This window comes from Miniopterus natalensis, chromosome 14 (genome assembly GCF_054644295.1).
Source record: "Miniopterus natalensis isolate mMinNat1 chromosome 14, mMinNat1.hap1, whole genome shotgun sequence".
Lineage (NCBI taxonomy): Eukaryota > Metazoa > Chordata > Mammalia > Chiroptera > Miniopteridae > Miniopterus > Miniopterus natalensis.
This window is the reverse complement of record NC_142094.1, coordinates 33,149,380-33,177,060: the sequence shown is the minus strand read 5'-3', so window position 1 is coordinate 33,177,060 and position 27,681 is coordinate 33,149,380. Positions and strand designations below refer to the sequence as shown.

Sequence of the window (27,681 nt, the reverse complement as noted above, 5' to 3'; positions counted from 1 at the left end):
TAATACACTCGTCTTCTATCATTCCTGCTTGTTTCTCACATTGTCTCAGAATGGAGGAGAAATTCGTCTTTCTCAGGTCACTGGTCTCTACCTATTTGTAGCCTTGCTCTCATTTGCTACTTTGGTTCATGGGAAGGAGTTATGGAGCATGGGCAAAGGATGGTTGAGGGGGGAAATGTCATAGGAAGACTCCATTTAAAAATATTTAAAATATGGAGGATTATTTAAGCAAGTTTCCATTGTGCTAGTTAAGTACTTAAGAGCACACAGACAAAATCTACTTTAAATAATGATAATTAACTGAACTCAATTGAGAACTAAAATTAAAAATTAGCGGTGATCACACATGTATCTTGAGTACCTACTATTGGGTAAAGTGTTAGTGTAGAGAGGGATCTAAAACATGATCCCTCTCCTAGAAGACTGAAATGCTATGATAAAAGTATGTAGTATGGCTCCGGGCTCAGTAAATAATGAGGATACTAAGAATAATCAGAATTCAGAAGGATGTGAGCCTATCTAGAGAGGAGCATTTTGGAACAAGGGATGCATGGGGAGGTTAGAATGTGAGAAAGGCAGAAAGTGGGCTTGGAAAAGGCATAACTAAAGGGGTTGGGCACAGGAATGTGTGTGATACAACTGGGCAACACATTTGACTAGATTTTGTGGGGGGGTGGGTAAATATATATTTATTGATTTCAGAGAGGGGAAGGGAGAAAGAGAGTTGAAACGTCAATGATGAGAGCGTCGTCACTGATCAGCTGCCTCCTGCACGCCCCCGACGGGATCGGGCCTGCAGCCCGGGCGTGTGCCCTGACCAGGAATGAAACTGCAATCTCTTGGATCCTAGGTCGATGCTCAACCGCCGAGCCAAGCCCGGCAAGGCTTGACTTGATCTTTTTGTTTTTTTAAAATCATGTCCATCCAACCTTACTATTTCTTTGTTGTGCAGATCTTCTCCTTTGCAAAACTAATGCAATTTGGGCCTTTTATTTCAATAATTGGTCCTGTGCACTTAATGGAGTCATAATTATCTTTTTTTTAAAAATTCAAGTGATTTATATAAATATTTCCTCTGAAAGAGAATAATCAGTTTAAAAATAGTGACTGCATGCTGCTTGATTTAAAACCCACCCTCCATATCCATCAAAGAATCTTGCAACTAGTAGATGCTTAATAAATATAATTTACAAATCAACATGAAATGATCACATGTAGAACTGAAATAAGTGGGTTGACAGTTTCAAATTTTATTTGTTTGGTTTGCTAGTTCACTTAATTGAGCACTGCATGAATTATTCATTTTTTGTAAACTAATAGGTTATTACTACAGTTAAAACTGATTGCATTAATAAGCATCTAAATTTTAAAGAACATGTGTGTATTAGTTTCCTCCAGCTGCCACAACAAATTACTAAAAACTGGGTGGCTTAAAGCAACAGGAATGTATTCTTTCACAGGAGGCTAGAAGTTCAAAATCAAAGTATTGACAGGGCCATCATCCCTTTGAAGACTCTAAGGAAGAGTCATTTTTCCTTGTCTCATCCTAGCTTCTGGAGGTTGCTGCAGTCATTAGTGTTCATTGGCTCATAGTTGCTGTATTCAGATTTCTGCCTGTGCCTTCACAGGGCTCTCTCTCCTTTGTGTGTGTCTGTCTTCACATGGCCTTCTTTTAAGAGTAGGAGTCATTGGATTTAAGGCCCATGTACTCTGGTATTAACTCATCTTAACTAATTGCCATCCAAAAAGATGCTATTTCCAAAAAGATTATATTCTGAGGTTCTGGGTGCAAATTAATTTTAGGGGACACTCTTCAACCCAGTGCACTGTGTAAGCCAGAGTCTGAAGGTGGCTGCCAGTGATCCTTGCCTGCTGGTATTCAAATCCTTTTACAGTCCTCTCCCACAGTTGATGATAGGTGGCCTGTGATCACTGAAATACTGTGGAGGTGACATTGTGTGACATTTAATGCTGGGCTATAGAGGACATTGTAGCTCCATCTTGCTCTCCAGTATCACTCCTTCTGAGTTAAGATGCACCATGTCATGAGGACACTGGAGCAGCCTATGGAGAGGAAATGGGGCACCCTGCCAACAACTGGCACCAACTTGCTATGTGCATGAGCTACCTTAGAACAGGATCCTCTTGCCCAGTCAACCTTGAGATCACTGTGACCCCAGCTGGCATCTTAACTGCAAACTCATTAGTAACCCCAAGACAGAACTTCCCAGCTAAGCCACACTGCAACATCAGACCCACAGAAATTCCGAGATAATAAACGTTTAAAACAATAAGTGTTTTAAGCCATTAAGAGTTTTGGGGTAGTTTGTTATACATCCTTAGACACCATTGCATATTTTGGTTCCTGGCATTATGGTGCTCCCGTAACAAAACCTAAAATGTGGGGAAATTGGAATAGGCAGGTGGACAGAAGTTTGAAGGACTGTGGGGCTTTGAAGAGACTAAGCAGGAGTCAGTGGCCTTTGAGGAGCCTGTCAATGAGGACTTAAAGAAAAGTGAGAAAAATGTTGTTGGAAACCAGAGGAAAGGGAACCCTCGGTATACAGTGTGAGAAAGTTTAGTAACACTGTCATCTGTGGTGATACGAAAGCAGAAAATGCAGGTGATCTAGCTAAGGAATCATTTTCAAGGTGCAGTGTTGAAGGTGCAGCTTGATTTCCTCTTGATGCTTGTGCAAATAGGATGTGAGATAAATAAGTCAAATGAAGGAATGTCAAACATAAAGGAATCAGGACTTGCTGGTTTTAATAATTCTTAGCCCCTCTAGATGTCAAACAATGCTAAAATTAGAAGTGGCTTCCAGGCAAATATCAAATCCAGGGCACTGTCAGGAAAACATGATATAAATACAGAGCTAAAATTATGGTTGTGAAATCTTTTGTTATGACTCAGGAATATTTAAAGTAGTGCTTCAGAGAACTATTCAGTTAGACAATGGGGTTTCTAAAAAGCTTAGGGTATTGTCCTTCAGCAGTCTCAGCAGAAGCTTAAGGTTGAGAAGAGCTTTTGTCAAAAAGAGATTTGTAGGTGTGGCTTTTTTCTTCTGGAATGAACTACAATAGGATTCATCAGAGACCCACAACATTTTTAAGAGGATCGTATTAACCAAACATCACCAACCTGGACTGAAAGTAATAGAGTCAGCATAAAATGAAAGAGGCCTTTGGAACCTCAAATTTCATCAAGCAGGAAGCAGACTGTTTCTTCAGCTTCAAAAAGTGGCAACCTTTCACAGAATAGAAAATATAATTTAGAGGGAAGAAAAAACAATTTAGGAGGCAGAGGCAAAAGCTACGGAATATTCCAGGTTTTTAATCCTAATTAAGTCACAGCCATTCTGTGTCCTATTGTGGACCAGTGAATGCGCATGTTTGGGGAGGGCAGAAGGATAGGTAAATTGTCTCTTTAATTCATATGGCTTCAGATTGAGAACTCTGTTCAAAGAACTGTACTTAAGGAATCATGTTTGAGGTGCTCCATCTACATCTGGGTCTAACTTAGATAAGGTTCTGGACTCTGAGCTGATGCTATAAATGGGGTGAAACTTTTGGGGACCTGGGGTGAGTGCATTTTGCATGTGGGAGCAATATGAATCATTGCAGACCAGAGGTTGGACTGTAGCAGCCAGCCTATAAGATGACTTCCAATGATCTTCACCTAGTATTCATGCCCTTGTGTAATCCCCTCTCACATTGAAATATTGCTGCCCACGTGACCAGCAGAATACTGTGGAAGTAATTGCTGTGTGACTTCTATGGCTAAATTAGAAAGATGTTGTGGCGACTGCCTTACTCTCTGAGATTCCTTGCTTTGAGGGGAAGCCAGTCACCATGTCACGAGGACACTCAGGCAGTTTGTGGAGAAGCTCACATGGAGAGGACTTCCTGCCAACAGCCAATTCCAGCTTGCCAACCATGTGAATGAGCCTCCTTGAAACTATATCCTCAGTTCTAGTCAGACTTCAGATGACTACAGCCCCACATGACTTCTTAATGAGACCCCAAGACAGAACTGCCCAGCCAACCTACTCCCAAATTCCTGACTCAATGAAACTATAATGTTTATTGTTGTTTTGAGCCAGTAAGTTTTGAGATAATTTGTTATGCATCATTAAATCCCTAATATATAAACTTTATTAAAATCTAACATAAAAAGCATGTGGAATAAACATGTTATAATGTTTTATTTCAAAAAAATAGTCAACATATCTTCCTTTGTATGTATTTTGTTTTTCTACTACTAAATCTACTACTTAATTTTAAAGTTAAGCTTATTTGCATAGCAGCATATTTCATTGTACTTAATTTTATGCATATAAAACCTAAAAATAGAAATTTTAAATATCATATATTTAATCCTCACCTGAGGACATGTTTTTATTGATTTGAGAGAGAGAGAAAAGGGGAGGGAGGGAGAGTGAGAGAGAGAGCGAAACATCAATGTGAGAGAGAACTACCAACCAGATGCCTCTGGCAAGCGCCCGGACCAGGGATCAAACCCGCCATCCTTTGGTGTACAAGACAAGGTTCCAACCAACTGAGCCACAACAGCCAGGACTAAACATCATTTATAAATGGTCATTTTAAAAATAAAACCTAAATGTGAGTTCTAGGTTTTAAGTTGTATTAATTTGTAAGGAATATGGGTATTCACATAGGTATTCACTGATTTAGTGAAGAAATCAGTAAATGAGGAGCTGTAACATACTTTCACTGTTTCACACACACTAAATTGGCCTAAATCAACAAACAGTTGTTGAATGTATACTATAGGCATAGTATTTCTAAATATTGTGATAAATCAAGATAAGGTATAGTTTCTTCCTTAGGTTTTGTTTTTGGTTGTGTGGTTTTTTTTCATCAGAAAGCAAAAAGCAAGTATACTAAAATTTTAATAAAACTTAAGGTAGTCTTTGGTACTGTTGGGTTAAGTCACTTCAAAATTAAGAATATTAGGGAAATAAAACGGAAGCAGAGTTGGTTAAGTGTTCATTAAAAGGGTTTAGATAAATGTCACTTTATTTTTGTTGGATTTGGAGTCCAGTGAGGGTGGAGAGGAGAATATTTAGTCACCAGCTACCTCTCCAACTCCCAGGGCCAGGGGAATTGTGTGAATGGTAAGGAGGCCTTGCCTTCCAGTGAACAGTCCTCGATGTTCCCCTAGAGTCAGCCCTTTGATGACTCACAACCAGTGCACCAGCAGGGTGACCCCTTTGCAGAAGTCAGACTGGTTCACCCGTGGGAGCAGCACATTACTCCTCTGTGGAAAATAAGCGTGCTTCTGGCCCTCTCCGGCGGCTCAGTGCTGCACAGGCGTCTCCGGGGAAGAAGCGGGAACAAAGATGGATGGATTTTAGTCTCCCAACAATGGGAGGGAACTACAAGCCAATCGGTAACCCATTCTTAAACTCCAACCCCACTATAATAACACAAATTGCTTCCTAGATTCACTGCCTTTCATCTTATAAGTATTTTTTTCATACAATTCTTCACTATTGGAAACGTTCAATAGAAGTCAGACTATGGGACTTGCTAGGTAGGTGAGTAGATAGATTTATAAAGACATGGGTAGGAAGAATCAGACAGCGATTGTCAGTACGGGTTCTAGTCAGGCTGCCTGCATATAAAGCCCTGTCTACTCCTTCCAAGCCATGTGACCTCAGAAAGTCACTGAATTCTCTGCTTTAATTTCCTCAGGGTGGAGGTGGCTCCTAGTGAGAATTAAATGACGATTAGTATAAAGGGTTCATAATAATGACTCTCACATATTATGCATCTATTAAGTAAAATTAGCTGTTTGTTGATGTTGATAGAAAAACCGATGGCCTTATAGTAATGCTTTAGTTTATCCCAATTTTGCTTTATCATATCATTATCTCAGTGTATAAAAACTCACCTGTCCTATAATCTAACCTTCTGTCACTTCTTTAGAACTTTTGACTTCCACTGATGATCACATCGACTTATCACCTGTTCCAATATTTCCCTGCACATCAGATGGTATTGTCTTTCTCTTAAGGACATTGTCCCAGAAATTCTTCCATCTTCTGCTATATCCATTGTTCCCTCTTTTTTTACTTTTTCAAAATCACCTAACCAAACAAAAACTCTTAATCTTTGTATCCTTACTCTCTATCTACTGATCCACTTTCTTGCTCCTATTTAAGAAAATTTCTTGAAATATGTGTAAACAAAGTATATGTGTTTCCTCACCTCCCAGTCTCCCCACTCTCTAGTTCATGGTAAATTCTCATTTCTTATCTTATTTAACCTGTCTGTAGCTTTTGTCACAGTGGAGCACTTTCTTCTTGAAACATTTTCTTCTCTGGGCTTCTAGAACCCTTCCTTCCCCATTAGCTGCTCCGTCTCTGCTCCTCTGCTGGTTGCTCCTGATTTTCTGGCCTTCCAGTGTTGGTGTGGTCCAGAACTAGGTCCTCGGAATCCCATCTATACTTTCATCCTTGGTGATGTTGGGTAGTCTCGTAGCTGTCAATACCATCTACATGCTGACAACTCCCAGATTCACCTTTCCAGCCCAGATGTCTTTTTTGAACTTCAGACATCCAACAGCCAACTTGACAAGTTCACTTGGATAAATCATACACACTGCAAGTTGAAAATACCACAACTGAACTCCCCCTTTTCATCCAAACCTGCTTTACTTACACTTTTCCCTATTTCAATAAATAAAACTGCATCCTTCCCATCCTTCCTGCTTTTGAGGCTCAACACTTCAAAATCATCATTTTCTCTCACTTACACACCTCAGATTCATGCAACAGCAAATCATGTTGACTCTGCCTTCAGAATAGATCCCTAAAGCGACCACTTTGTGTGACCACCTCAGCCCAAGTCACGGTTTTTTCTCACCTGGATTATTGCTTCAGACTTGGCTCCATATTTTGGCTACTGCCCTCCTATTGTCTGCTTTTAACCTAGGAGCTATAAAAAACAAACTCCTCAGAGCTCTGCGATTGCTTCTCCTTTACTCAGAATAAAAGTCAAATCCTTACAGGGATCTACACGGCCCTATGTAATTGGTGTCCCCCCAAACCCCCAATTTCATCTCCCTCCCTTCCTTGTCCTCACTCTGTCCCAGCCACTAACTTTCTTTCTCATTGTAACATACCAGGCACACTCCTACCCCAGGGCAACTGCAATTTCTGTTTTTTCTACCCAGAATAGTCTAACTCCACGTAGATCCCATGTGGTTCACTCCTTCACCTCCTTCAAACCTTCGCTAAGATGTCTTCTTTTAAGTAAGACTTTCCCTAGTCACCCAAGTTAAAATTGCAGCCTCCAAACACATGTTCTGGCACCCCTTTGTCCCCTTTCTTGCCTAATTTTCCCCCACGGCACTTACAACAATTTAATATTCCATGTTTTACTTGTTTCTTTGTCTTCTCTACCAGTGTGTAGGTTACATGAGGGCAAGATATACAATTTGGATGGAAGTATATTTTGTCCACTGCTGTATGCTCGACATCTATAATAGTGGCTGGCATATGTTTGCATTTATTAGTAATTTGCTAAATGGAGCTCAAGATATCAAGAACTGCCTGATTCTTTTGGCAACAGAGGAAATTTGGGTTCCATTTTGATTGTAATGCTCAGGTTGCTTGAACTGTCTAAGAGAATTTCAAGGGTTTTTATTTCCCCTTGTCTCAGTTGGTTCCAATTATTTACTATAGTCCATCAAATGCCTTTTAGCATAACTGACTTGCATAATTTAGCAGTCTCAAGATAGTTAGATTGGTAAATGCTAAACAGATCACAGAATTTCCCTGGAATCATTTTGTCTCTCACAGCAGGATTATTCTGTTATTAACCCGGGGACAGTTGCTGTCACTCTTAGCCACTTGGTTTTTATTATAAAACATTCAGGGCAAAGGTGATGTTACCAACATTGAAGATGTACTTTGGGCTTTTTGGTAGATTAAAATATTATTTCTATGCTGAAAGACAATGGCTGCAAAAGGTGTGCCATAACCAGGTGCAAAATGGATCGAAACCACCCCAGGCATCCCTTAGGGGTTTGAGTCGTTTGCAGAGCTGGCTTCGTCCCTGGTCGCAGAACGCCCTAGTGAGCGCTGTTTGCATTGCGCACAGATTCCAGAGTAGAATAAAGAAAGAAACCAGCAGAACAACACTTTGCCTTCTCTCAGGAGGGTCAGGCATCTTGTACCCATCGCATGAATAGAGGTCACGATCCCTGGAAGAAAAAAGATCGAAAACTTTTATGATGAGTCAAAGTGGAAGTCATAAGCACGTGGCCGTGAGGGACTGAGCTTGGCGAGGTTTCTCCGAATGCCTCTGAAGCGCGCAGAAGGCGCTCAGCCTCTGCCCAGTGCTGCGCTGGAGCCGGCAAACCCCAGTCCTGCACTGGAGATCGCCCGGTGTTGCCAGAGACACGGGTCACAGGGGGAATCGGGACAGCTGGAGAATTTTAACAGCCGGTCCTTGGAGCGGTTCAACAGGATTGAAATATCTCTTTATTAGTGAATTATGATGAATTAGAGGCTAGTATCTGAAGGCAACGCAAAGACAGGACTTATTAACAAACTCGCATCATTTATAAGATTTTTTTTGTTCCGTTCCACAAGTAACACTGATAAGGAAATATTGCTTATCCGACAGGGTAACAGTAACGTCTAAGATTGTTTTTCTTCTTTCCCTTGAGGTAATGCATTTCATAAAGTGCTATTTTATTATTGAGAGTAAAAGATATTTGTTTCAGAGATGATATACAGGCTGCATACATGGAAGGCAATTTTCTCACAAGAAAGAACCCAGTACATTTAGTAAAATAAAAAAAAAAACATAAATAGAAATGTCTTCTGTAGACACAAAAACACTGCAGTGCTGTCGTGACAGGTTGATGATGTAAGACCGAAGTTTCCTTTTGCTCCTCTGCTGGGCACATGCCCAGTTCCATTTTGCTGCTGTTGTTTTCCTGTGGGTAATGAGCGAGAGATTGTTTGTTAAGCAATGAAACAAATGACAATTTCCATGTTACTTCTTAACTCTATGTTTCTAATTTCAGATCTCCTTCCCCTTCCAGAGGAAGTTAGCGATGCCATAGCTTTAATGTCTGTTTTAGCTGCAAAACTCAAATGTTCACTTTCTGTTAGAAAATCTAAAGCAGGTGGTATACAATTTCTCGTGATTTGGAATTCTTTAAAGGCAAGTAAATCTGAAGTTCAATCGCTGGTAGGTTAAGCTGAAGCCATAATCCTGGTGACATTTTCCCTGAATGAAAAGAAAGCCTTTCTTTTGTAATGCAATTGTGGGTGCAGCTGTAGCTCTCAATTGCATCACTGCCATAATCATTACAGCTTCATTTTCATTAACTGGGTTTAAAATCCAAAAATAATTTCTGTCTGGATTCTGACTTGGATTTTCAATAGAAAGTCAAAGACGTGAAATGAGGTAGCAGCTAAACCAGGAATTAAAGCCACTGCATTGCTGATCTCAGAAGGAATCTGGTCTGGAAGGAGGAGACCTGAACTAAAGAAAAAGGGGGTTCATATCCTTAAAACTCTTAGGGAGTATCTTTTGCTTTTCCCCATGTGTCCCAGCTGGACAGATGTCATGCAAAAAAAACGATACACTCAAGCCTGAGAATGAGAGGCCTGTGTGATAGCTTCTTCTATAGTGATTCTTAATGCTTTTCAGTGTGTTTCCTGCTGGGCGGTGTATGAGAGAAAATATCTACCCCTCTCCATTAAATGAGATTATGTGAGAAGTCATGGCACAGTGCTGGGCACACGAGGCAGTACTCAGCTTTAGTGGCTCACACAGACATGGGGTGATGATAACAGGATCACACACACCGTGAGGTTGCTTCTCTTGACCATGTCTTAGCTTGCTCTTGTGTGTCCATGTTAGAGAACTATGGACCCTACTCAGTACCTGTTCAGTACAGACCAGGCTCTTCAGGTCAGCATCACCAGGTGGAAATGGACCATTGACAAGATTTGCTAGAATAGGTAACAAAGAAACAACTGGAGTAATTGGATTCCAAAGCACTATCATGTCAATTCCATCTCAACATTAGCCTTTTTATGAGTAATTTTCCACTGACATAAAACATCCCCATTTGATGTTAATTCTATTGTATATTAACAACATAGCTAATAAATTAATGTGACGTGATGAAATGTTGCAAAAATGCTTTGATGGTGCCTAAAAAAAGGAAATGGATCGTCTGTGTACTTTCTCTTCTGTTGTCATTTGTCAGTAAAACGATAAAGAAGGAATTTTCTCTCTCTTCTCTTTAATTTATTTTATCTTCAATTTCACCTCTGGGAATGTTCCCCTAATAAACATTACTTGGTGGGGTAAAGACATTATAAATCTTGTAAGGCATTTATCAAAAAAGTATTTATAATTATTTGCCAAAGGAAGAAACTAAGAGATCTGAAATTTAGCATTTTCCTTCTAAAAGGCACCCTTACACTTTTCTGGGCCAGAATGAGACATCTGCTATATCATCTCCATGTTCCTGAAGGAACCAATGAGATTCTTTGTGCCTCTGAAACTTGGCCAGGTCTTTGTCCTGTTTCGCAATGAAACACCCTTAAGGAAGTGACTCGTACGAATAAGCCCCCAGAAAATGGGAGAGGGGTCCTTTTGCAGGCCCGAGTCACTGAGCGGCTTCTTGGCAATTCTGACTTTGGCCACAGTTCAGAGAGGACATCCTCAGACATTCTGTGAATGCCTCTCGAGACTCTGTTTCAGGCATTTCCAGGCTCTGGATGACGATGGTCGTTGTCTGACTCTAACTATTGCCTGCCTGTGGCTAAGAGCATGGTGATGTATCGTCTGTCTCCCGCAAGCTCAGGGAATAGTTGAAGGTAAGGATCTTATGCTGAAGCAACATGAGAACTTCGTGCTTTTCTTTCATCCCTGTGACGGCCCGTAAATGCCACATTCCCTAAGAGTAACACCCAGTAGAACTGTGCTAAGTATATTAAACTTAAATTTCAAAAGGAGGCCCTCACATAACCTCCTTTTAATAGGCTGCCTAGAATAGACTGTAGAATTCCCCTGCTTTAGTCATCACACGTACCCTTATTTTCAACTTAATCCAGTCATCTGATAACACCTGATTATTCATAGGAAGCTTCCCCAACTAAATGGTGAAAACATTAGCATAAATTGCTTTACACAAGAGCAGTAGAAAGAGTTAACAAGGTCTACTGGGAACACCATAAACTACCCATAGAATATTCTGAATGAAGAAAGTGAATGTTAGAGAAAGGAACAAAATATCAACTTATGGCATATTTTCATCGTCATATGTTCCCAAATTAATGTTTTCTCTGTATAGTAACATCCCATTTATCTCTAGTTTACATGTCAAAAAAGACAATTTAGCACAGACAACAAGCCATGGACAGGAAAATCAGGCAATTAGTAATATAAAGAAGTAGTATTGGCCCACAGTAAAAATGCTATGAAAGGTAACCATCATCATCATATTATTATTGATTGCTTATAATTCTGTTTCACATGCATTATCTCATTTACTATTTATCATAACCAGTGTTGTTTTGTTTAGCATACCCATTGAGCCGTTAAAGTAAACTAAGAAACGGAGGGATCCTTTAGCTTGTGCAAACTCACGTAGCCAGTAAATAATGGAGCTGGGATTTGTCCAAAGCAGACTGACTCCAGCGATTATATTTTAATAATTTTATGTTATTGCCTTCTTAGGTACTCGCTGATTGCATGGATATAGTATAAGCACAATTCTAACAGATTTGGCTATCTGGCTTTATAGACTACATAAATAAGTGTATCTGGGTCAAAAATGGGAGGTAAGACAGACAGGCTCCTGTATTCTATCAAGGGAATACTTGAAAACTGAGCAACTAATAGCAGGTATTACACTGCCGAGGTTTTATTGGGGTGAACTTAGAGGTTACAGCACAGTAATTAATTTTTCAAAATAATAACCTGGGGTCAGCCTCTCAATGCTCTAAACTATGTTCAAAAAAGTATGGTTTAAATGGTTTGGGAGAAGATAATCCATTCTAGAAATATTGATTCCCTAACTGGTATTTTTTAATGAGGTGCGAGAACTCTATGTGGTAATTAGAAGGGGTAAGCTTCAGAAACCTGGATGACGTGTTTCTCCATGGAACACCCCATTCCTGGATGGTGCTAGATAACTGGGGTATTACTATTAAAGAAATTGTCATACTTACCAATAAGTTTCAAAGGTCCTGCATCAGAAAGTATGCTGCTCAGCTTATTTACCCTAAAACTTAAACTAATGGTTAAAGAGTTTTCTTGTCAGCAGATTCCTAATCCACTGTTTTGTTAGATAACAAATCTCATTTGTTATGTCACCTAAGAAAGGTCTCTCTAAACAAATTGTCTAGAAATACTCTAAACTGTCGTATTCAATATTACACAGACTGTAATAGAATTCTATTTCCTATATGTAAACATGCAGCTGTCATGTTAGCGGCCTAAAACCTAAAACTGCAATACAGTGTAATTCTCATTGCTGTTCATTTCCTGAAAACATCTTTATTTTCCAATTAGCAAGTAACACTCTAGAAATTAGCAATCATGTTTATAAAACTAGTTCAAATCTTGTCTTTTATAAGAAATAGATTTGAGTCTTTTCCCAGCTTCATGCATAGGCTGGAACGCAATTTAGAAATAAAAAAAGTTAACTGTGTGCAAGCCAAATAACTGAGGCATCTTGTGGCCCATGTTGGTGCTTTGATTCTCCAGACTTTGGCAAGAAAGGCCTGTGGGAATCTTGTTTCTGAAATAATTATCAATATAGCTGTGGATATGTTGGGACCAGAATATCAATGTATCTGCCATTTAAAAGACAAAACTCCACACACTGGCTGACTATCAGTCTATCAATCATCTCTTTCCTATTAGGTTTCTTAAGTGGTATCTTTGTGCAATTAGTACCATAGTATAATTTCATTTCTACTGAAATATTCTTGGTAGTTTAGTAAAAATAGAATAATTGCTGTTAAACATAGATTTCCTCAATTTTAAGTTGTTTGCCTCATACATTATATATTTTATTTATATATATACATATATACTTTATATACTTACATATACACATATGTGTATATCTACATGTATATATATGTATACATATGTGTGTGTGTGTGTGTGTGTGTGTATGCTTTGAGATTTACGTCCCATCCAGTTTTGCTGTGCCTGGTCAAATACCACAAGTACAGGAGAAGTGACACTATGGGCTCCTCAGCTTCCCACTGGAAGGGACCGAGCAGCCGTCTCTGCAGCCCTCACTCTGAGTCCCCGGTTTCCTTCTCGTTGATGTCACTGCACACAGGTGCCGAGACGCAGGGCAAGTTGCTGAGGCCCCCGCCCCAGTTTGGCAATTTCCTGTCCTGAAAGGGCAGAAGAAAGGCTTCCTATCTTTTACCTGCAGTTCTGTTATGGCTGCACAGTTACAAGAGTAAAGCAGACGGAGAATCCAATCAGACCTGTGCTCGGAAAACATTAAGGGGGCATCCAGCACCATATTGTCAAAGCTGATGAAGAGAGGCAGCAGGTCAAGGGGGTTGCTCTCATCACCGCTAGGACTTGCTCTATTGGCAAAAGGCCTTTAAAGCCGAATTCAATCCACCGAGGCCTTGTGGATTTGGTAGTTGTTACCTCCCGAGAGAAAATGTGATGACTTGGGTGAGGAAGTGGAGGCTACAAGAAGAGAACTGAGAACAGGATGTTCCCAGAAGGTCACCTCTATCCCTAGGAAATCTGTTTGGAAAAGGCAACCAAATATGGGAAAAAAAATATTCCATAGATGTTATGTGGTATAAAGAATAACCCTCAAAGGTATGAATGCCCCTCCCAATTTTCATTTAACTCTGTTATTTACTAATTTTAAAAAAGAAGATGATGATTTAATGCTATTCAGTAAGATAGATAACAAGTGTAGAGCCAGGGTCTTTATGAAAGGTTGAAATGAATCAAAAGCATCATTTTTATTCTATGGACACAGAAAAGAGCACTTGCAACTTACTATGAAGAATTCACTTAGTATTCTAAAAAAAAATTGCCCATGGGTGTAACCTGTTAGTGAGGAATCCTTTTTAAAAACCATCATTAAAAGCACAGAAAAATTCCCCATACTTGCTAACCCAGGAGCGAAGTTCGGTTTAAGTGCTAGAACAATATTTATTTAAACCAATGGCAAAGCTCTAGTGAAATTTGATTGAAGTTAATTCTCTGCTTCTAGGACAAGCAAAGCATGTTCGAAGGGAAGCAATTATTATAACTTTGTACACTTGTGGAAAAGAAAAGCAGCAGCGACTTGAGAATATTGAATTGCTCCCTCATCACCATTATCTCACCACTCCTGTGATCTGTGTAAAAACGAACGACAAGACACACGTTTCTAATAATGTAGCCACCTGTGGAGATCCTACCCAGTGTGGTTTATTGTGACCCTTTTTGAATTACCGTGCAAAAACCTTAGCAGCATGGAAAGGAGTGATGCCTTTGGAAAGTTATCTGATCCTGAGAGGGACATATTCTGAGGTAAAAAGTGTGGTGAAAACCACATTTTATTTGTGTGTTTTTAAATAATAAAATTAGCATATTTAGTGAAACTGATGAAAGTACCACAAAACCTTTTCCAAGAATAGATTATATAGATTGCCGGCAATTCATGTTTCAGTCTCCACACTGTTTATTAAACCTGAAACATTGGCCAGTTGAATGACCAGCTTACAAATAAGTACACAGCCCTGAACTTTGAAATAACAGTCATCTCTCCTGGGCTCATAGATTGCTAATGAGCCATTTTAATATGGCTCGTTTTGCACTCAGTTTTTATAAGTATCTGCTGTGTTAAAAACTGTAGAATTACTGTCTCATCCAGATGCTCAAGGTTTACATCATCAGTGAAAAGTAGCAATAGTATGTGTCCTCGATATGATAGCACAGAAAATGGCACTTTACCTAAACAAATTATGAGAAACACAGCAGATAAAGCCTCAGGCCCCAGGTATGGGAACAATGAAGTCAGAAGGAGGGGTCATTTTCAACAGTCTTTTTTTCCTTTCCACCTCACCTCCTGGTCCTGGGGAGCTATGCGGTGCCAGCCTGGACCACCCTAGTCTACAACCAGAGGCAAAAGACTCAGGGTGAGATGCTCAGATGTAGGGCAGGAAGTAGTAAGAAATTACCCTGCACTGAGATGAGAGTGAAAGTCCCCAGGCCACTAGCCTCTGACGGTTATCCGTTTATATGAAGGAAATATCTATCCTGGCATAAATACGGTTGGGGTTGGAGTTGAGAACTGCTAGCTTTTTTGTTTGAATACATATTTGCAAGCATCTATATTCTGTGAAGCAAAAATAACAATCGCTGAATAACCGAATCAATGAATTTTTGATTATGGGCCAATGATTCGGTTACAGTAAACAACAGAACGGAAAACAAGCTTTAATTCCTTTGTTGCCAGTTTTATTTTTATGGTGATACGTCTTTAGTTAAGCCTTAATTTAAGAAAAAAGAAAAAGTTCATCTCAAACTACGTGGAAACTATTTAAAAACCGAATAACTTAAAAGGCTTATTGGGCAACACATTTCAAGCTAACAATGGGTAGCGTATGCTCGCTCATCTTTTGCAAATGCTGCTCTGATGCGTGAATGCTTAAAAAAGTCTCTTTTGAGCATCAGTGTATTGGGAGGGGGGGACGCATAGAACTTCCAGTTTTTTCTTTTTTATTAAATGTATTGGGGTGACATTGGTTAATAAGATGATGGAAGTTTCCAGCGTACAGCTCTGCAGTGCATCACTGCATTGCGTGCTCACTCCCCGGAGGCTAGCCTCCCTCCCCCCGTGTATTTGACCCCCTTCTCTCTGTTAGCTTTCATACGGTTATCTGTGTCTATGACTTTGTTCATTTGTTGCTGTTTCATGTGCCGCATATGGGTGAAATAATACAGTTTTTGTTCTTTTCTGATTTTTCTTGCTTAGGATGATGCTCTCCAGGTCCATGCATGTTGCCACACGGCAGCGTGTCAGCCTTTCTGTGGCTGAGCAGTATTCCATTTGGGATGCGTGTCGTGTACTTTTATTTGGGGGCCTTTTATTTAACTGGAGCACATGCCTCATCATAGGCAAGGTGCTTAGCTTCAGGAGTCACATCTCGCCTGAGATGTATAATAAAATAGTATATATTTCAAATATATTTTATAACTTTTATTTGCCTTTGTTTTTCAAATAGTGGAACAGAGTTAAAAACCGCAAAGATAGAATCAGATAGTAAAGGGTATCGCGAGTCAAAAACACTAGACCCTAATGCCTAAGTCTTTGTGACTCTGGCTACATCTCTTACCATCCTGCACTTAGTTCTTTTATTTTTAAAAATGCAAAGGTTTCATTAAAGTAGCTCCCAATGGTGTTGATCTAGACTTGGAACTATGTTACTACCTTAGTACTAGGTAAAATCATGTCTAAAGTTTTGTGATTCTCTACTGTCTTGTTTAAAAGAAAACTGACTATTTTGTAATAAATGTAAATGCCTTACGGTGTGAAACATGCCCAAGGTTTCTAGCCCTAATTCTTCTTGCGTTTAATTACTGCAACTAATCACTTATTAGCCATTGGTCTACCCAGCTGCAAAATAGAAGTAAAAATAATTTGTTATCCCATCTTCATAGAGAATCAGGGAGGGTAAGTTAAGCAAGAGAAACTCTAGAGTCCTTGGGAGAAAGGTGCTTTCTAAATGCAGAATATTTGCATTACTATCATTCCTATTATGCACAGATATGAGAAATGCAATTTTCCAGTGTATTTCTGTTGGCTGTATCTCCTCAAGGGAATGTATTTGAAAAATAACCCGAACTGTTTCTTGACTAGAGTACTCAAGGAAAAAGTCTGTGTTTTTGAAAACTACAATTTTGGAAATAGAGGTTGCAAACTAATGTTATCTCAAATTCCCTGAAGAACAGATTAAATTTTCTGGAGAAAATTGACAACTTTATACTCATTAAGTTGCTTTCAAAATTTATTTCCTCAAGTTTTTACTACTACTACTAAAAAAATAGTGACTTTACCTATATGATTTACAAATAAATTAGAAATTATCACTTTTTGTTTAGAATTTTAGGAATTGGGTTGCTTATATTTAAAGGAATTGTTTATAATAATGAGACTTTTGTTAAAGCATGATTTTTTCAATAGGAAAGAACTCTTTATACAAACCTTAAACTATAAAATGTTCACTTTAAAATGTCCAATGAAGTCAAAGGATTCTGCTTTTAAAGTTTAATTATTATGAGACTTTTTATTAAAAAAACACAAATTAATAAGAGCTGATTGGTGACTTGATTATAGATTTAAGAAGGACTATCCAATGTTTTCTTAGGAACTAAGTTTATTTAATTTCAAAGATTTGAGAATCAGGGGACTAGGACCTGTACTTACTATTTTCACACATACAAGTTAAAGTAACACAATGGGGCAACAGTCTCTGTAGTTTAAGCACAAATTACATCTGTGCTAAGTATGCAAATAAGTATCATTGGTCTAATTCCCAGTCCTACTTTCTCTCTATATAGTTACTTTTTTCGCTGAATTTTTAATTTACTTTAGCAGACATACAAATGACTCAATGCACCAAGCTTTATTAAATCAGGGACTGTTATTGCATAAAATCCTGTATCCCACATTAAGTACTTAGAAGTAGGTGGCCAGCATTATATCTTGCAGGTATCATAGACCAGGTTTATACATTTTATGTTGAAGGCTCACTTTCTGAAAGTTTCCCCCCACTTTTTAATTTTTTTTATTTGTCAGTTACAGTTGACATACAATATTTATTAGTCTCAGGTGTATATTCTTAAACATCTAGAGAAATAGTTAAAAGGAGTTATTTATAGACTTTAGTGCTCTTTGATAACAAAAAGAGAAGGGGAACTTTTAGACACTGATGTGAACAGTTAAGTAAATGGGATTCTGACTTAAACAATCTACACTTATTTATTGAAGTATATGTTTGTCGATACTGTTACAAAGGCCTAAACGTTGAGGAAAGCAGGACTTGGAAGCACAAAATCATTGACAAGAGCCAGGACCACAAGCCATGAGCTTTTGTCTGTATGCTATGATGCTCTCTTGTATTATTTCAAAGTCCAGAGTAGAGATTATCTGATTGAATCTCATCTTACCCGTTACAGCAATAGAATAAAAAACTTAATCATAGATGAGAGGCCATGGGTGTTCACTGAAACATTTTATTTTTGTAGATTTCCCCCAAAACTGACAAAACGAAACTCAACAGGACATAAAAGTACACCCCAGAGCAGATGAGCCCAGGCAAAGACCTTGGTAACTGATTTACATGTGGATTAGGAAATGCTAGTAATTTATTTGGCTTTCCTTGGAGACTCTTCGAGTAGACTTCTGAAGCTCATTTGGATTGTAGATGAGCTGGGCTAAAGCCAACAGGCCCATATTAGCCTTTTATTCCATTGGCTTTTAATCACTGGCTTTTGTAACCCATCAGGAACTACTGTTATGTTCCTTTGGATCCTTGGCCCCTACTTTAAAAATGCACATAATATTGTCTGCTTTGCAAAATAATGCTGAGTGATTTCTGTGATCATAATAGCAAGGCAAAGGTAAAATTTTAAGCTTCATACATTTTGCACCAGGTTGAATCATCATATTTGGTTTCCAATATATAGGGAGAAATGTCCACTTCTTCATAATAACGGTCAGTCTTAAGGTATAGAACTCGATTCTGTTGTTTAGCAATGATGACAGCATTGGCTCATGGGCGCCTGGCAGCGATAGGAAAACTACTGTGCTGAAAATAAAGGACATCTGACTCTTACCCCCTGGTTTTGTGGAAGCTGGTAATATTGGAAGAGATAGCAGAAAATAAAACCTAATGGCTATTATCTGTTTCCTAAAGGAATTGAATATAATACTGTGTGTAGTTTTAGAAAGAGATTGAAATTATTCTAGTCCGTTTTTTCCTGTTACTACACTAGATACATCTTGGTGCCATCATGTTTACATCTGCAAGTTTATGTTTTCATGGCTCTTGGAACCTCCTTTGGTGTACAAGCAGAAATAAATAGGAGGTGAAGTTCTAGGCAGCTTTGTTCCTCTTTAGCCGTTCTTCAAAGACAAGTTCAGTGTTGCACTATTTAAAGAGTACCCTGTATGGATTAGCAATTGTCTGTGGATTCTAATAACCATAGCCCCAGGTGAATTTTACGGTCAGGCATGTTTGAGAAACAATATGGTATCTCTGTCTCCTGCATCCAATACACTTACTTTCTTGTTGTTTAGCTATTTTTGTTATGAACCTATTTTAGGAGTTTGTAAGCTCTGTTGTTACATGCAGAAAGGGTATGTCACTATTTGCATTTTTCTGGGAAGAGTATCCATACCTTTCACCCCATGCTAAAGAAACAAACAAAATGTTAACAAATCAGTATCTCAAACTAAGTTAAGGATCATTAGAAAATATACTTTATTCTCCTTGCTAGAATTTAAGCAACCAAACAACAGGAATTGTTACTTCTTGTTGATGCATTTTCCTTAGCACTTGGCAACAGTCCCTTCCATCAACACTGTTGCACAGATGGATTTTAGAAATGCATGAAGCCTGTCCTAATTCCTTGGACCTGATACCCCACAGTAGTAAGTTAGGAACTTTGGTTCCACATTTACCTCCTTCAGGCAAAAGAAGTTTGTTTAATGAAACAATGGCCATTTACTTAATTTATTTAATCTCCTCCACTTAAACTTTTATCAACTCTAAAGAAAGTAGGACATAACTGATGGATTCAAATGATCTACAAATAATTCCCGAGTTAAAAGAAAATGAAAATATCCCTCCAAGTTATGAGCAAAAGTGGTTAGATACCTAAAGAAGCGAAGTCATCCATAGTTCAGCTTTTTGACAAACTGATGATTTGTCAGAAGAGGTGGTGATTTCCATGTTAAAAATAAAAGTTATTAATTCAGAAAGGAAAAGTATACAGAGTCTTTGTGACGAAAATGTGGCTGTTGTCTGTAAAGAGTAATTTAAATGAGGAAAATGTGCATATAAAATATTCAACAACTAGCAAATGTCTCCTCAATTGGAAAAGAGAAACTTCTCTGACAGTAGCAAATGATCAAGACCACAATTATCCCAAGGCCCCTCTAAACTGTATGTCACCCACCACTAGATTAGATCATCCAACCAGGTAGTATTTTAAAAATTCACCGAGTCATGTTAACAAAGTAATTAGCAAAGATTAGCAATATAATTACAATGTTAGCAATCTCTTTTCATTAAAATATATGAAATATTTAATTAGTGCTTCCAGTGTATGGGGCAGTATGTATTTAAGTGGATTTTAATGGCTGCGGAGAAAATGTCAACTATTTAACAGGAAACTTCCTATGTTCATCCCATTGGTTAAAATATGATCAGTGATCAGGTGGTGAATATAAACAAAGTCAAGAGGATTTTGCTGTAAAAATGTGAACACAAAGTAATCCCATAATGTTTGACTTTTGCATTCTGTATCTGCCTTTTTGGTGCATTGTTGCTGTTGTTAGCAGTCTTGCTTATTTATAGCTGTGGTAGCCATTATAGACGTATTGTTCATTCCTATGGGACTATATCCAGAAAGTCAGGAGCCAAGACCAAGTTAAAAGAGTCCCACCACTCTTGGCATGAATGCATCACCTCCAGACTCACTAGGCACTACTGTTTTCCCTGGACCATTTTAATCCACCCCAAAATTTTTCTATGGTTTCTGGAACCTTTGAGGGTCTTCAGGGGTTAGAACTATGGTTCTCAACCCTTACAGTGCATCAGAATCACCGGATGGGCTTTAAAAAAATACAGGCATTTGAGTATTGCTTCCAGAGATTTCTAATACACTCGGTCTTTGGTCAGACCCAAATTAAGTGGTTTCTAAAAGATGCTCAGTTAGTTCTGATGCGCAAGAAAAGGCTGAAGATCACTTGATTAGAGAGCTTTCCAACCTAATTTCACAGAGCCCAAATGTAAAAATTTTGGGGTGTTTTCAAGAGCTATAAGTAATAATATCATACTTTATATATCTAAAATAGTATCAAAGTAGTCTGAGTTTACCCTCTTAATATCTGAGATTCTAAATCCAGCAAATGCATAGGATATTATTAAAAATGATCTCATTAATTTGATTTTCTGGACCATTAACAAATGCTTGACCGCACACAAACTGTAATGGGTTCTGATCCCAACAGATGTCCTTTGTAAACACCTGTTGGAATGAACTCTACCATTGGTCCTTTAAATGGGATGGAGTTTTAATTTTCCAAAAGTAGTGATGCAGTTGGAATGCTAGAAATGCACATTTGCTGCCGATGTTCCACTCTAGAAAACCATCTCCTGAATCACTCTATTGATCTCTTGATTGTGTATTGAGGGAAGTCTACAAATACCATTAGGATTGACCAGTAGTCTTGTTTATAAAGCTTTGTTAGAGGGAGTTAATTTCACACCATCAGCCAATAATGAAAAACAATGCTGTTTTTGCCTTCTCATGAATCTGCCAAGAATTGACTTGTTAAAAACTAGACCATGGTCGTAAACTGGAGAATGTTGAAAGCCCACCTAGAAAGCTGTTTCACATTTCTCCCTTGTGGAGAGTCTAAATTTGTGTTTGGTTGCAATGGAATAGCTAAAATGTTCTACAGCTTAACTCCAGACATGCCTGTGGATGATTCTATCTTAAAATTGGCATAAACAAGCTGTGTTGGTATGATTATCTCCAGCGTGTTCAACATATCTATCTATAGCGCAATACTGAATCAGGTCCCGCCTGGCTGAAGGTCATGGGTTACACATAGCTATTCAAATACTTTATTTTTGAGACAGCTGAATTACTCCCTGACCTGACTTGAGTGGGTGGGAGGATCATCTTCATCTTTATGCCTTCCTGCCCTTTCTAAAAATAGCAGGGCCTTTAACAAGGAGATATTTTAAGCAGCTCACATTCACTTGTCTCATCAGGAGAAGCTTATTTTGGCCACTTGCATGTGTCAGATTTGCATGTGTGCACAGTTAGACTTTTGGAGCCTGGTCCATGCTTTCCCACCCCACTCGTATAAGAAACTTGCAAACATAAAGACACTGGGATTACTAGCCGAGAGTCAGTGGATTAACATAACCGAAGGGAAGACACTTTTTAGGAATGTGAATATGCTTCCGAAACCATCCATTTCAGACACTGGCACATCAGGCCTCAGCTCTTCGGATCTGTTTGCATAGAACCTGGCTGTGATTTCACTTCAGAGACCTCAATGATCTTGCTGCTTTTAGCAAATATTTATAGGAGCCACTGCCACCCCGTGGATAAGGGAAACGAATGAGAACTGCCATCCAAAATCTGAACAGCAAAAACAAAAGCGAGCAACCCCCCCCAAATCCAAAACCTCACCACAAGAGCCACTCAAACAGCCCGTGCTCACAAGAAGACGCGTAGAAAAAGGCCAAGATGTAACTTTGATTTGATAACTGGGATTTATCAGTCACAGGACGGGCATGCAGTGGGTACTTTGTATCTTTCTCCTTTGACAAACAAGAGCAAATCTATGTTTTTCTGCACCACTGGGACCAAAACATTATGAGTGTGAGAAAACACAGACTCTAAAAGCAAGATGGAATGTAAGCAGGTAAACCCTGTTCCACAGTCATGTCATTCCACTACCGTTGTACGTGGTACTCGTGTTTGCACCTCTAAGAAATTTCCATTTTTTCGCATCAAAAAATCCAGATACGAAGCTGAAGCTGCTTTCTTCGCCAACCTGAAGCTGTCTGATTTCAACATCATTGACACCCTTGGAGTTGGAGGTTTCGGACGAGTAGAGCTGGTAGGTGATTGTTCTTTGAATCTTTCGAAAGCCCCTCCCTTCCTTTTTCACTTTTTCTTCCATCCTAAGGTTTCTCTCTTTTCTTCTCTCACCTTTAATTACTATTGTGCCTAACTTGGTCCCAAGTAATTTTATGTCAGCACCGGAGTTTGCAAAGTGGGCTCTATTGGGTGGTCCATAAGCTAAAAATAAAATAAATGCTAATTTACTTTTTAGAAAAGCATCTAACAGGAAATGAAAGGTAAACACTTTTACTTAATGAGGAGTCACATGGTGCCTTTTACCCAGCTGATGTCCTGTGACCTTTATATGCTTCCACAGTCCTGAGCAGTGCTCACTATTTTAATTGTGCAGCTTATCTACAATCACAATAATTAAAGTGTAAATTTAAGTGAATATAAAAGGAAATGAAATATATATACACATAATGATATATAATTAATGATCCTTACCACTGTTTTAAAGAAAGTCAAGTAAAAGATGTTACAGTAGTAATTCTGTGATTCTGTAGTTTCAAGCACCTAATTTAGATTATAATGCCTATACATATCTAACCATGTTAGATAATATGGTTTGAGTATTTTATACAATTTATTTCATGCACATTTACACACACACATGTACAGCTTAGTTTTTGTGGAGATAATGAAGATATTTCGGTACAAGTTTATACATTAAGCACACTGCATGCATGTGATGTAAAGTAAATGAAAGCATGCTCTATCATGCTTTTGTTTGAAATATAAATTTTAAAAATGACATTGCAACAAAAATTTGGAAAAAAGTATTCTGGTAACTGTATTGCTACATTTCAACACCGTGTGAAATGAGCCCTATTTGGGCACAGAGATTACTTTCCACCTCTGCTGAAGGTGGAGGAGTCCCTGATATCAGACACCAGTACAGTATGTTAGGAACTCCCTGAGACTGTGTACAGTGAAGTAAACAGTTACTGTTGCCACCAGGGGACCAGAGAAATCCCCTTGTATAAAAGCATATTTGATCCAGTGCTATTTTTACTATTCGTCCATTGGAGCTGCAAATGGGACTTCTGACTTTGACAGGCAGCAAGATGTTATTCACTTAAAGATTAGATAAGGAGGTTTTGAGCCACGATGTGCTTTGTTGAATTTGTATTACGTGTCCCTTAGCACTGGTTGGAGATATTATAGTAATACTACATCTGACTTGACTTCTGACTTCATAGATCCACTGAGGATCTAAGCATTTTGAGTTATAGGAGTAAAAGTCAGGTAAGGGCCTAGGAAAATCTCTTGCTTTTCTGAATTCTGCCAATTTATGTAGTCTTAGATTAATTTTTAAAGAAACTTTAATTTTGTGATAACTGTCCATATAGCTAATGAAGATTTATTAAGTGTTACACATGAACAGCTTTGCATGGGGGGTGTTGGGACATTTAACAGGACAAAGGGTAGAATTTATTGTCTGGTGTGTTTACTGACATAGTTGTAGGTGTCCAAACCCCTCTCTGAACCAAACACTATAAAAGACAGAATTTCCTAGAGATGGATTTTGTGATGTTATAATTTCTTAAATATTTTTTAAACACTACAGACAATAAAATTGCTATTTCAGTTCACCCCAAAAAATCAACATTACAACTTTGTGGACTCCTGGAGGTCTGAGAACTTCAAGTGAACCTTCAAGTTACAAGTGAGATATTTAATGAAATATGATATAGGAGTTTACTTAGGATTTTTGGAATATTGAAAATTGCTCACAGACACCAAGACCACTTCGAGATGAACAATTAAATGCCAAGCTGATGATGTAAAACTTCTAGAAAATTCCCTTAAAAATGTGTGAGAAGGCACAAGCAACTAATGACAAAATTAGGGAAGGTTCAATGTGGACATTCAAGAAATAATGCAGTTTGAAAAATAAATAGATATATGTGTGCGTATGTGTTTTGTGATTGTGTGTGTCTCTGTGTGTATGCATGAGTGTGTTTGAGTATATACATATGTGTGCACCATCCCCCATCCCAGGAGAGATAGTCAAAGGTAGTTCAGTCTGATTTCCTTCTCAAGGATATTACATTTTATTTTTACACAGATGTTTATAGACCAATGAAAGCCATCAAGAATTAATGTATGTTAAAATTATAGTCCAATTTGCAAAAACTTTAGATACATTGATGAATGATAAATCCATAATGGGTCATTAGGTCCATTAGGGGAAAAGGCACATGTCTTTAACCTCTGAAGTGACATCATCTTGTGTAATCTTGAATTTCCCAAAACTCCCTGTGGGATATCGGGATACCCAGATTCTCTTCACTATTCCATGTGGATTAGCCATTAATTGATCACTATTACCCTAGAGTCCAGTGCTCCTGGTCCTTACCACTTGCTAACTACCTGATAATATAATTACTGGGTATAAAAAATGTCCTCTGTGATTGTTCATTTTTTCCATGTGTTCCGTGATTCCAGAACTGGGAGTTTGGCCTCAACACTTTGGCTACAGTTACACACACTGTTGTCAGAGCACGTAGTGAGTCACCATGAAGACGGCGGGACCGGCGCAGGAAGCAGCAGTGCCCCTTAGAGCTGTACCCACGCTCTTCACACTTAGGAGGGGGCCCTAGGCAGAGCCCGGTTCTGTTGTGATTACAGAATTTTTCTTTTCATGCTGAGAATGATGCACGGAAGACAGTTTTATCAATATTATAGAGTGCTATTTTCAGCCATACAGCCTTCACAGGGACTAATTTCACATTTGTATACACAGCACTAAGCATGTTAATACCAAGTATGTAGTACCAATACCCTGAACCCATCAGTCCTTAGTTCAGCAGTAATGTGGTTCAGGTAAATGACATTGTAAAAAAAATACCACAAGTTACACTTTAGTTTTGTAATAGTATTTTAAGAAATGTTTTCCCCAGGCATAGATTGTAAGATTATAAACTCTTGAATTGAGTATGAAGAATTAAGAATTTGAATTTTGAACCCCATTTCCTGTTAGAACTAAGTTAGGAGTATAGTTCTATCATTGTTTGACATGCAGATATGTTCATGTTATTTTGCGTAATGATATACCCTTCAAAGTCTTCTTAGCATTTCCTAACTTTTATTATTTATGTCAGTTTAAGTGAATTTAGATGCATGGGTATTTTTCAGGCAGGAGTATTGCTGAGCAGTTTATTGCCAGTTTCTAAGAATGTGAATATAATTTTGGCATAAACTTAAGTATTTGTTCAGTGATGAGATCAGAAGCTTAAAGTAAACATCTTCTATGAATGGGAATTCTGCTCTTAAGCTATTTAGTCTATTTCATAAATATGTTCAGCATAACTGATTTTAACTAGTTTAATATCGGACATGTCCTGTTCACAATACTTTGAAGTCATTCATACTATTTTCTTTTCTGTTTTCTGGCATATACCATATTTTCTGCCCATATTGTTTATTTTGAAGAATGCACTTTTAATTCATTCAGTGCCACCTGTTTACAGTCTATCTTTCAGAAAGCCACATTTTGTTTATAACAACATCTTCAGGAAAAAAACTCAGCTCTCTTTTTACATATGACTTACTAAAGTAAAGCCATCTAGGTAAGCCTCTTAATTTCTAAGGTATTACTGTAAAATACTAAACTTGACTTTACAAATCACAAGTAAAAATCAGTGCCATTGCTTTATGGCCACAGTCCTCATTTACTCTACTTTTGCTCTTGTCAGACTGGAGCTTGCTTTTCAGAATAGATTTGCACAACTCAAACTTTTTAATCTGGCAATGCGATGTGCCAGTTGTATTAAATGTTAGATATTAAATCTATTTATACAGCAGTCCACTACCTCCTTTACCAGAACAACAGACTTGGACAAAATATAGGAGCAAAGATATGGAAGATATAATCACTGTCTTCTTGGATTATATCTTTTCTCCATCATTTTTTATGTGTTTATGTAGTGAGCTCTCTGCTGAGACCTATAAAATCTAATAGAAAATAACACCCACCTCTATGCACTCACCATCTACTGGAAAGGACAATTATGTAAACTAACAAACTCAGGATCAAAGTCTGAGCATCACGTGCTCAGGCCGCCAGAGAACAAGATTTCTTGGAAGAGGTGGCATTTCTATAACAGAGGGGGAGTTAAGTCATTGACATAAAAAAAAGAAACATTACGTTACACTCATAAAATGAAACAACTGCAGTATAATTTATTAATAAACTGATATTAATAATGTTGATTGTTTTAGTTAGGAATATCAATTTCTTAGTCAAGCTTTTCATTTGAACCCTGCTTTATAATCTTCAAATTGCTTTCATACCCATTATATGATTTGGCCTCGGTAGCTATTCTGGGAGGAAAACATGGGGTACGATCTACATTTTACAGGAGAAAAGTCAGGAATAAAACATGTAAGTGACCGAAGATCATGCAGTTATTGAGAGAACTGTTGTTACTGACAGAGGCTTTCCTTCAGACGCTTTTCCTCCCCCGAATCTTTTGCTGCTCCTATTACTGGTAGCATGTCCGTGGAGCAAGAACATCAGGCAGTGCAACGTGCTAGTTAAAAGCCAGAGCGCTGGAATGAGACTTTCTGGATTTCGAGCCCACCAGCTGCGGAGGCTTCCTCACTTACTTACACCTTCTGGGCCTGTTTCCTCATTTCTAAAATGAGGACAGAAGTGGGGTATGTGTCTCACAGGTTGCAAAGATTATATGAATCAAAGCCCCCCAAATGGTACCTCACATGTCGTAGGTCAGCATTATTGTCAATGCTGCTATAATTA

General features: G+C 38.3%; 1 protein-coding gene across 2 annotated transcripts in view; it reads left to right on the top strand.

Annotated features, from left to right (window-relative positions):
- PRKG1 (protein kinase cGMP-dependent 1) overlaps positions 1 to 27,681 on the top strand; it is a 949,780-nt gene that overhangs the window by 888,462 nt on the left and 33,637 nt on the right. For both annotated transcript variants that reach the window (XM_087824419.1, XM_016220747.2), the window contains exon 10: positions 22,815 to 22,911. In XM_087824419.1, coding sequence (XP_087680545.1) covers positions 22,815 to 22,911 — 97 coding nt within the window. The remainder of the gene's footprint in view (positions 1 to 22,814; positions 22,912 to 27,681) is intronic.